Consider the following 11,580-nt stretch of genomic DNA (forward strand, 5'->3'; position numbering starts at 1 on the left):
AGGCACCTCGGCCGCGCCGGCACCGCCCCCCGCCCCGCACGGCCCGCGGACTACTTTGTCACTGCACGCGTGTGCGCCTCCGCCCTCAGCGGAGCGCCGGGCCAGCCGCGGCGAAGAACCGCAAGGTGCGCAAGCGGCGGCCGTGCTAAAAATAACTGCGGCGTGTTAGCAACAGCCTCCCCATTGGCTGGCCGGGCCTAGGGGCGCCCTCCGATTGGCGCGCCGCCTCAGCCAGTGAGCCGGGGGGGTGTGCGCGGGGGGCGGTGTCGGGCGCGGCGCGGGGGCTGCCGGGTGCTGTAGTCCCAGGGCGGCCGCGGCCCGCCCGCCTTGGCCCCCTCCCTCCCGCAGCGCGGGGTGTCTGGGGGGTCCGGCCGGGCCAGGCGACCCGCAGAGCCGCAAGGCAAGCAGGGGCCGTGGCTGGTTGAAGGCGGGGGTGGTGTGCAGCTCTGGGGAAGGACGTGACCATCCCCAGGATTCAGCACAGATGGCAGGCACCTGCACCCCCAGGTGCCCAGCCTCAGCTTCTTGCCGGCAAGGTGAAGGCGCTCACCTGGCACCACACGGCTTTGTGTTTTGCACATTAAAGCCCAACAAGGTATCAGGCATCTTCCTCAGAGCTGATACACAAGCTGAGCAGGGAAGGAGAACCAGTCTCAGCAGCCAAAGGGCGGCTGCAGTTCCCGCTGAAGCGGGGGTGGCCTGTTTGGCCAGTGAAGTGTCCCTTTTGTCTGGGTTCTGAAGAATTCCCAAGAAAGATCCCACCGCAGAGTCACATTCCACCTCAGAATTGGACCTTCTCCATCATACAGTTACATTACAATGTCTGTCCCTTTTGAAAACAAAGACCACAGATACTTCCTGAGCCTCTCCACGTCCCTCCGGTTAAATAAATCTCCATAGCAACTGCCTCCTAAGCGCAAAAATACAAAGTTCCTCCCTTGCCCCATTCCCACAAAGATCCTCAACATCTTTCTGGCTTTGGTTTGTCCTTCCTAGTTCAGGAACCCTCTACCTTAGGTAGGTACTGCTGTCGTCACTGAAGAGGACTTCTGAAGCCGGCCAACACCCCGTGGGAAGACACCTGCGAGGGCTGTCCCTCCCAGCCACGGCGCTGCAGCAGCCACCCTTGCTCATTTCCCCACTGATTAAAAATAAACATAACAACTTTTGCAGTTGTGGGGCTTTTTTCTGCAGGGGAAGGAGGAGAAGGGGAAGATTTATCAGAACTATTACAAGCATCTCTGTTTTCATCACTCCTGGTTCAAAAGGAATTTTGCTAAAGAAGAACACTTTTTTTTTTCTCTAGTACTCCTTTGCTTTGCTGGAAACAAAATCACACCACCAGCCAGAGATCAGGAAATCAAAATGACCACGCTATTTTTAGCATCATTAAGAAAAAAACCAGGCAATTACATTTCTAGAATTCTATTGTTGCTTTAATAAGGTGTTACTAAGAGGGTGTTACGCACTAGGGCTCTTTAAAATACTTGCGCCTTGACCGTGCTCCTTTAATTACCGCGTCGCCCGGGAACACATGCAGGCAGAGGAATTCTGTCACTGTATCCGCTCAGGCATTCTTGGCCATTTGGCTATTACGTCAAAGCAAAGCTACCAAATCACCCGGGGAGGGGAGGAAAAGGGACAGAGCTCGCCTTGCTGGGGTATTTCATGCCAAGGAAGGGCAGTCAGGTTATAATCGGGCGTAATTAACACCACCATACCCTGAATCCTCTTTACATTCAAGTCACATGGCAACCTCAAGGAAATGAAAAATTCTTTCCGGCTGTTGAAACAGGCAAACAACATCTCCAGCTGATCCCTGTAATGAGAAAGTAACAGTTCCTGTGCAGATAAGGTTTCAGAAGCAGGATTTTGTCTACGCAGCTTCCTCAGGGGTAGCTCACAGACAGACTTGGGGCCTTTGCCCACCCTAGGTGGTTTTGCCTTTTTGAAGGAAGGTAATGCTTCAGGTTGAAGGGCTTTGCCAGGACAAGGTCTAGATGATTCCAAGGACCAGAGGTGGGTTACAGAGCTGTTTGCCAAGCTTGGTGGCAGCTGTGGCTGGTAGTTGGCCTGAGGAGGTGCATGACAGGGAGCATCTACATTTCAGAACGCAGCAATCCCTTGTTAGTACTGGCATCCAAGAGCCCAATTACTTAATAGGCCAAGGGGCCCCATGTTCCTCCCCCAGTGTAAATACTTGAAATAAAGGGATTTTTTTACTCATTACATAACATCCTTCTGATTAAAAAAGAATAAAAAAAGCCCATGCTAACCCTACCTAGCCAAGTAATGGCAGGAAGACACATTTAGCTCCACACAATTAGGATTTGGAAGCAGCTCCGTGGGGGTTCAGCTGCTGCAGCGATGCAGCTATCCCTTGCACCCTGCCTTGCAGTTGTCATGTGAGGGACCTCACAGCTGCAGCCAGGGAGCCCCTGAATCAAGCTGCTCAACTCTCCCAGCTCTGGTGAAGCCCTTCCAGAGCCTGGCAGGCATGCAGTAGCAGGCCATATCTTGTCTCTTTGTCCACCTGCAGAGAAGCTTGTCCTCCTAGCACACGCTCTGGTCATCAGTACCACCAGGAAATCTTCTATTGAGCGAGTACTTTAACATCTATTTAGGTAAGGAACATTGCGCTTTTCTAGGGGTCCTGCCTGAGCTTCATTTACTGGGGAGCAGAAATCATTACCACATGTGCAATGCCTAGTTCTTCTGGGCTACCCAACTGTATCCATTACCTTTGTCTGAACTAGCAGCTTCAGGGCAATGTCCCATCCATTCTCTGAAAGTACCAGAAAGGCAGCAGAGCTGAACTGATCTGCGCACCAGCAACATTTGGCATTGTCCCCAGAGCTGTCTGAGCAAACAAGGCAAAGGGGGAAAAGCCTGTCCCTCCCTCTCTCCACCTGCCCAGTGACTCAGAACAACTAGAAATGGCAGCTTAACTCTCGCTGCTGCCAGAACGCAGACTGATATGCCCAGCAGTCAGAGTGAGGGCACTCGGAGTGCCAGGAAAGTAAGTATGCTCAGCCGTTTTGGGGGGTGGGGGAAGGGATGGGGACACTTGTATCTCTATAGCAACCCCTGCCTGGCTCATCCTGCTAAAGGATTGGGAACAAGGGCTGTTCTAAAATTAGATCTGCTAGGGGTGCCTGCACCAGGGGCAGTAGCTCCAAGACAAAAGAAGTAATTCAAACTTCATTTCCCTCTGAACAACTTTTGTTATCTTAGTACCTTCCAGGAAAGAAAAATACAAATGTAAAACTTCTGCATTCCTAGTATGATAATTTGGGCGGCCTGACTGAGAGCAAGTGATAAATTCTGGTTGAAGTGATAAAGTTCCAGGTACAAAAAAATCTGCATGTCATGCCCTGCTTTTAAAGAAATACAGAATTTACCATGGCTGATAATGGCCCTGACATGGGCTTACCAGTCAGGAACAAGAGGCAGCTGCTTATTCAGGTAGAATTGCTTTGAGAGCGTGTTTGCTGGAACCAGAGAACCAGTTTGCTCTGAACATCTTGGTAAATGTCATCCATGCTGGTAAAAATTAACCAGAAGCTGTGTAAGGGAACCATGGTGTAGTGAAGAAGACATACAGATACACTCAGGACTGCAAAAAGCTTAGAAGAGAAACTTGACAAAATTAATAGCTGGGGGGAGGGATGCACCGCTGTGATAGCTGTAGGACCAGCGGCAGCAGGAAGGAATTACTTTTAGGGAAAGATTATCACAGTTTGTCTGCTTATTTTTGCTCTTATTGGAAACACCCAAACAACTAGAGCAGGTAGAAGAGGCATTCGAAATGGACAAGAGTTAGAGGAATCAGCACTAGCCTCAGGGAAACAACTGAAATCCCGGAAGGGGCACAGAACAGGTTCTGCACCCCAAGACTGCTCAAAGAGAACTGCGTTACTGTAGCACATGCTCTGCACAGACTATGAAGACTTTAAGGACCACAGGGCATGCTGAGCTAGGACCCCAGTTTAACCATCTGGGGAGTGAATGCACTAGCAGGGAACTCTGCTGTGCCCCTGCATAAAGGCGCCTGTTCCCAGATCTCTGCTGAGCCAACAGACTGCTTTTAGCCTGTTCTGGTATGTGACAAACAAGCAGCCTCCGGTTTTCAGTGTGCACACTGCTAATAGCCCAGAGCACAATAGTTGGTTTCCAGTTACAGCAGGGAAGGGTTTAACTTATTCACAAGAACAGGATAGCGAGTCAAATAGCTTAGTAGGTTTTAGAAAGGGATTGGATGCTTGCACAGTGAAACAACACCCACAACCGTATCAGCTAGGGTAAGGGTTACAAGCTCAGCGATCCTCACGCTACGGGACAAAATGATCAGTGGCTGGGATCACAGGGAGACAAAAGCGATAACCATTCCCTGAAGCTCCTTGCAGCAAGGTCACATGGCCATAAGCAGGTGCTGTCAGAAACCAGATAACCCATTGTGCAGTTCTGGCCAGGCTAATCCCGTGTGTCCCCAGAAAGCTCTGGAGAGGCTAGGAAAAGAACAAACTGGGGAGAAATCCTTGTCATAAAAAAAAACCAAACCCAAAAGAAGCTTTATTGGTATGCATCCTACAGAAACAGTTACAAGAAAGGGCCTTGGATTAATCTGTCAAAGAAAACATGGAACAGCTGTGCTCTCCCTAGGAAAGCACCAGCCATGAGCAGGTTCCTTAAAAAACAGTGTGGCATGGAAATATACTGAAGGAACTGAGGCGGGAAGCAGGCACATGGGATTGGTGCTTTGTTCCTCAATACTGATGCATGGGGCAGTTTCTAGTGATTGAAAGGAGGACTGGTAAGAAGATGTGCAAGGTGTTGCACCAGAGAGGGCACTTGCTTTTTACTAAGCTGGTCCCCTCCACACAGAAATACTTGCCCACCAGGATTTTTATAGCAAGCTGGGACAGTTACCAGCAAAGCTTCTGAAAAGGCAAGAGACAATAATCCTCGCTTGTTCTTTCCAGTAGTCAGGTCTGATCAGCTTTCAGTCCCTACTCAGTCTGTGACTTATCCAATCCCAAGTATAATATTGAATTTGTACTGCTTTCAGAAAAGATAATCAATCGGTTTTCAATAATAGTAAAGTCCAGAGATGTTCCAAGACCCTCTTGCCAACCCAACAGAAGGTGTAGCCACATACGGATAGGATCACCTCTTCTTGAAGCCGTATTTTTTCCGTTCATAGAAGAGATCTGTCTTGGAACTGCCCAGGTTGACGATCTTAGGGCAACCATCTCTCTGAAAGAAGAAAAGAGGACGTACGTTAGGAGATAGAAAAACATCATCACTTACCTAGTTCTAGTAGGTTTTCAGTTCCTGTGCTCCTCACCTGTCCTCAACACACATTTTGAACACCTGTGCAGAAAAACTGCCCTCCAGTTCTAGTTACTACCAGCAAGATAGCGGAACAGAGAAGAGTATGGATGTCTCTTTGACATTACTCCAGGACATTCTTTTCCTCAGGGTGAAGATGGAAAAAGGCTCATATAACATCAGCAGTTTATTGAAAAAGATGCTCAGTGCCGCAAGACTGGATTCTTTCTAAATTAGGATATGCAGGATTTGTAGGGCCCAGAAAAGTAACCTTTCCCCTCCTTAGCCAAAAAGAATCTTGTTCCTTTAGATGTCACCAAGCCATTCTCATGTTTAGGGACCCCTCTCAGCTGTAACAGCAGAACTGAATCTCATATTCCCTGCATCCTGGCTTGATTACTGCAGAGGCTGTATGGTCATCTTAGGAGAGGACAGCTATTGACAGCAGCTACATGGGTAAGTTCTTGTACCTCAATTCCAGTAGATGGTGAGAAAAAAGCACAAGAAACCAAGAAGGGGGGGGGGGGGGGGAGACCCATCTCAGAGGTGTGGTTGCAAAGACAAACAGAGATGCATCTCTTGGTGTACCAGGGAACATTTGACTGTGGGCCACCTGAGGCCAGCATCTTGCGTAACTCTTGAGGACAAAATGCTGTGGCTGGCAACAGCAGCTGTGAGGGGCCCAGCAGGCAGAGGAACATGTGTCCCTGGCTATTGTGTAAGCCTGAGAGGATTACATTCAGAAAGCCTCTGGGCAGATGTCAGCCGCTGTTGGAACTGCATCCAGCTGCCCCACCGATATCTGGTCCTCTGCAGGAGATGCAACCCAAGGGGAGGGTCTTCATGGCAGAAATAATGGAGGGGGTGGGGGGTGGAAAAAAATTATCCCTCCCCCACACTTGCCACAACCCATCTCCAGCTATTGTTTCCTTATCTGATTTTGACCCTCAGTGGCAGGACTCTTCCAAGCCTTGCCTCCCATGAGCGTGTGACAATCTCAGTAGCATTATTGCAGGGCTCTGTTCATTCTTCCACCTCCTCCTAAGGAGGCAGCACATGAACATGCTGCTGTCCCCAGTAAAGATCACTTTTTGCAAATCACAGCTGTCCTGGGTGACAAGGTGGGATTTTGGCCCTTTCTAGATCAACGTGGGGTGAAACAATACATTCCTCCCTCCATCAGAACAAATGATCCAGGCTCTTTGCCTCATGCCCAGTAGCATTCCACCTCCTCTCTCCATTAGCTTTCTTTCTTCAGTATCTTTCCCAGCCTTTCTCTGAGGATGATGGGGGTGCTGTGACCAAAACGTTGGAGTGTTAGAGCTTTGGGTATAAAGCTCTGTCCATTTGCTTTTCTTATTTACATCAGCACCAGCTAACATGATTATAACAGTCAGCACACTTAACTTTACTCACTCCAGGCCCCCTACACCTGTGCCAGCACTTTTCAATCTTGCAAGTCGATCATGTCAAATCTGCTGTTTCAGATCTGCAATTTCCCATCTGCCATAATCCCAAACATTTGTGTTTGCTGGTACAGAAAAACTGTCTTCAACCACAGCAGCCTTCACGCAGCTGTCAAAATACTTCTGACTTGTTTTTCTCCTTCTACTCCAGCTCTGTTTTCTACAATCCTCCCCTGCAGAGCAGCTGGCTGTTTCACACCTGAACCCAACACAATAAGCTTTATAAAGCCAGGTGTCTTGGTTCCAAAAGCAAGTCAGCAAAACTACTGTTTCTCACAGCATTTCTGAAGTAGGAGGCAGCACCACCATCACAGCACTTCTATCCATATTTTGATACTATGAAAGATTATGGTCCTGTCACATCTAATGACTACATTCAGATGAGGGCCTGTTCCTGTCCTGAATTTAGCTGCAGGCCTCTAGAAAAAAACAGGCACTGCAGAGAATTAAACCAACTCACTGAGCTGAGCATATTGCTCTAAATCAATCTGAACCATTCTCTTGGCATGATCTCCACTTGTCATTAGCATGTGATGGAGATGGCATTTGCAAAGCACTAAAACCCAAACAACCTTTACAAGACACTCTCCCAGGGATATTGCAACTGTAACCATCATGTTCTTGCTTCTCCCTAAGGTCTTCTACCACTTCATTTGAACTTTTTCATATCCTCCACTCTTTCTGTGGGTTATTAACAAATACCTTACAGGGGGCAAAGAGCTGCCTCATTTCACATGTGCAGCAATTACCTTTCAGCACAAGAAGATTTAAAAAATGTTGTAACACTGACTACAGAAATAAGGGATTGTTACACCAAAAAGCATTAGAAAAAGTGATGTTCTACAATATAAGGTATTCCAAGAACAACAACAACAAAAAAATCATACAGCACTGAAACTGTACAAGAAACTTCAAATGTGTAAAACTATTATTGGTAGTGCAGACACTGGTCACCAAGATCTAACTCTACACTGTAATCCAAAGGAAAACACGGCTGGTGATTCTGAGTACCATATGTGCCCTCGGTTAGTGGCTGCTAATGGACTTCCAAGTGAGGAGCTGCTCCTAACTCTGCCTTCCTAGTGTCTGGAATAGGTCTGACTGTGATAAAACCTAGGCTGAGAGATACAACAAGATAACAACTTAAAGTGGTAACATGCAGCATGTGGAGGAAGCAAACTGTGAGTGTGCAGTGCAAAGCAGTCAACGATGCTTCAGGATTAAGAGTTACAACACCTCAAAATGCTACATCTCAAAACAATTTCCAAATACAGGCAACTACCAGCTGGGGAAGTGGTTTGAAGTACAAGGTAATGAAAACCAGTGCCAGTACTGGTAATAGAAACAAAGCATCCCATGTCCCAGCACTAACTTCTGTAGTTCCAGGCCCCTTAAAGGCAATCACGGCTCCTAAATAAAGACGTGACCAATTCAACAGGATGACAACCTACATCTTTTTCCTGGATGGTACACTCCTTGCAGTAGTAGGCATCAGACACGCCGGGGCCCCCGCAGATGACGCAGCGCCCCTGGTAGGAGCCGTAGTTGCACTCGTCACAGATGCGCACCAGGGTGCAGGGCCGCACGTAGGAGTCGCAGATCACGCACTTCCCATCACCTGCAAGCACAGCACAGCCTCCGGTTACACAAGCACCATTCTCCAGCCCCCGTGGAAGGGGAAACGCCTCCCAGTCAAAGAACTCGCCTGGGCACTCAAAGAGGATACAACTGAACTGCAGAAATTGACCTTGCAGGTATAGGGTGCAACTATGTATTTGCACAGAGACTTGAGAGGAACAAGGCCCAGTAGCCTGTAATATTTGAGGTTTTGGATTTATTCATGCATTTACAATCAGAGAAGAAACTCAGAGAAGCTTCCGTGATGAGCTAACACCTCCTTAGATCACACCATTCCTTTTACGCTTAGAACTTTTCCTCAGTTTTCACTTGTGAAAAATATGCTGGACAGACAGGACCAGAGTCCTTACCTAGACAGAAGCAGCAGTGTAAGCTTCTCCCACAGTGCCATATCAACAAACGTCTGGAGTTACTACCCTCCAAGAGATAAGAGATTGTACCTGTGGTCCCTGTAATCCCTCTTCTGTGAGAAGGCCAAAGAAAGGGCAAACTGGCACAAACAGCCACTTCACAAAAGTTGCTCTTGCTTTCTCACAAGGAACTGAGTGAAATTCAAGTACTCATATCAGACCAGCAAACAGCCATCAAATGCCACTGACAGTCTCTGCTGTGCTGGATCTTATCCAAAACACTGACCTAGGGATGAAAGACTTCATATCCTATTACCAGTTCCCAAGGCATCTAATCCTGACTCCCACAAACAGCTCATCTAACCTGCTCCTCAATCTCCAGCACGACAGCCCTCAGCTTCTACCAATGAGAATCTGTTTCACTGCTGAGCGCTCTCAAAAACAATCCTGTTGCTTCAGATTGTGCTCCTTCCCACTCTGCTTATTTTCATGCCATTTCTGACTCACAAACTAGCCACCTCTTTCGCTCTGTCCCCCAACAATGACCTAATGACAAATTATGCTCACTCTCCTCCTCTACAGTTGAGAACTGGCATTTGATTCTGTGGGGGGGTTTATGCTCTAACTCTAGATGTGCCCCCCCTTTTCTTACTCTCCTAGATGCTGAAGGGAACCTTTCTCAAGGTGTGAAACAGTCAGATACCAAAAATGCTTCTTTTTTTTTTTTTCCTGCTTTGAAATGATCAGGCTGACAATTTTGTATTACAGATTACAAAGAATCCATCAAGAAGATCCTGTAGCCTCAGCTACTGAAAATGCTGACAGAATATACCCTGAACAGCCTGCATTTGTGTGACAATGTATTTGAGAACTTAACTTTGTAAGTATTCATCAATTTACACTTGCAAAACACAAGTATCTGTTCCCATCTCAAAGACTGACCTCAGCTTCATGGTTAAAGCCAAAACAAAACCCAGTCCCCCAAATCCAAACTGCACGCTCTAACCACAACTCCATGTTGTCAAGCAACTATATATAAGGGCTATACTTACATTTTTCACAAAGTCTTCCAATTGCTGTAAGAAAAAATAGAAGAAAAATAATTATTTGAGGCAAAAGCTGGAAAAAAACGTAAGTAACTACAAGCTTGAATGTCAAATAACTACTTTCTGAAGAAAGCAGTCTTTAAAAAGTCAATCACAGAAACAGTTTAAGCATAAATACAAACCTATATAAGATAAGCAATATAAATCCTCCTGGAGACTTTTACCAAGATCAAAGATTAGATGCACTGTGAATGTGCAATGACACCCACTGACAGACAGTAAGAAAAGCTACATTTATTACTCCATCTCAAACACAGCCAATGTGCTTGACCAAAGGAAATCCTATACATGAGTCTTGGCATAGCTTTTACACTGGTTTTAATGAGACAAAAAAAAAATATTAAAAAATAAATTGTTAATTTGTTTTAAGGTAGCCCAAATACCTTATTCACTTCAGAAGATGAAGGTAGCTAAATCTATCTTAGAAGTCTTACTTGTCTAGGAGGCTGACAATAATTACGTTAGTAAATTGGATAAATGCCATAAATATCCAGTTGTAAAGACCAGATGTCCATATTAATGAAGACTAAACAATGATTCAGTTGAAGCTTGAGGGTCAAGGGATTCGTCAGGCTGAAAATGAATTTTCAGCACAGATAGGCTGCTTGCTGCATCATGTATTCTAAAAAGAAGTCCTACGGACAGTGCAGCCAAATATTTTTTAAACTGAATGTTCCCAGCTCTTTCAGACTGCATGTTAAACGTGCTTTTCCAAGAAGTGAAAAAAATCAGGAAGAGATTCCTGGATTTCTAACCTTGCACAAGACTTCTTTAAGACTCAGCAGGCCGAATTCTGACCCAAACTACAAGAATAAGCACAGGTATAACCTGGAAGACCATTTTCTCTTGCAGCCAGGAAGATGCTCCCAGTGCTGGCTGCAGCCTTCCGCTCATTCTGCTGGCTGCGCTGGGAGGGAAAACGTGACCGGGAGCGAAGCAAAAGCAACGTCAGGCTTCCCTGGGCACAGCCACCCACGCCACCTGCCTCTCCCCCGCCCCGAGGAGCCAGAGGCTGCGGCTCCGCAGGCGCCAGAGCCACCCGGCCCTGCCGAGAGAGGCCCAGAAGCCCTTGGCCGCCAGGACGGACCCACCCGGGGACCTTCCCTACGGAGCCAGCCCTGCCGCGGCGGGCAAAGGACCCACCAAAGGCGGCACGACACGCAAAGGGAAGGGAAGTGAAGGCGAGCGGGAGGAGCCCGGCGGCTGCTCCTCCCCCCGGCTCCCCCGCCGGGCCCAACGGCCCCCAACGGCCCCCAACGGCCCCCGCGCGGCCCTGCCCCCGCCTCGCAGCGGGAGGGGGTGCGTGTGTGTGTGTGTGGGGGGGGGTGCGTTGCGGGGAGCCCCCCGGGACTCACCCACGCCCGCCTGCTTGCGGCAGAAGATGAGGTCCGGGTGGTGCTTGGCCATGGCGCCCGCCCGCCGCCCCGCGCGCTCCCCGCCGCCCCGCGCCGCCCGCCGGGACCGGTCCTGGCAGGGGTGAGAGCGGCGCCCGCCAAAGCACCACCGCCAACGGCAGCGCTGGGGCCAGGTGGCGAGGAGGGCTGCCTAAAAAAAAACAACAACAAAACTCTCTCTGCCGAGCCGCTCCACCGTTTCCTTCTCCCGCCCGGGAAAGCCCCTCGCCTGGGCTGGCGGGCCTCTCCTCCGGAACGAGTACCTCCCTGCCAGGACCTGCGCGGCCCCGCCCCG

General features: G+C 48.5%; 1 protein-coding gene across 1 annotated transcript; it reads right to left on the reverse strand.

Moving 5' to 3' along the window:
* Nucleotides 1-4,544: 4,544 nt before the first annotated feature.
* Nucleotides 4,545-11,532, reverse strand: PHF5A (PHD finger protein 5A). Its single transcript, XM_051608830.1, has 4 exons — nucleotides 11,247-11,532; nucleotides 9,838-9,861; nucleotides 8,249-8,415; nucleotides 4,545-5,256 (listed from the first exon to the last, which is right to left on the reverse strand). The coding sequence occupies exons 1-4, from the start codon at nucleotides 11,296-11,298 to the stop codon at nucleotides 5,167-5,169; spliced, it is 333 nt and encodes a 110-aa protein (XP_051464790.1). The 5' UTR covers nucleotides 11,299-11,532; the 3' UTR covers nucleotides 4,545-5,166.
* Between the last annotated feature and the right edge of the window lie 48 nt (nucleotides 11,533-11,580).

Source organism: Apus apus, chromosome 1, assembly GCF_020740795.1.
Source record: "Apus apus isolate bApuApu2 chromosome 1, bApuApu2.pri.cur, whole genome shotgun sequence".
NCBI lineage: Eukaryota > Metazoa > Chordata > Aves > Apodiformes > Apodidae > Apus > Apus apus.

What these genes read in the sequence shown, in the direction of transcription:
- PHF5A (XM_051608830.1), bottom strand. Translation starts at nt 11,298, where the DNA reads ATGGCCAAGCACCACCCGGACCTCATCTTCTGCCGCAAGCAGGCGGGC. An exon ending in CCGCAAGCAGGCGGGCGTGG is followed by an intron (nt 9,862 to 11,246) that starts GTGAGTCCCGGG and finishes TTTTTCTTACAG; the next exon opens with CAATTGGAAGACTTTGTGAA. An exon ending in TGGAAGACTTTGTGAAAAAT is followed by an intron (nt 8,416 to 9,837) that starts GTAAGTATAGCC and finishes CTGTGCTTGCAG; the next exon opens with GTGATGGGAAGTGCGTGATC.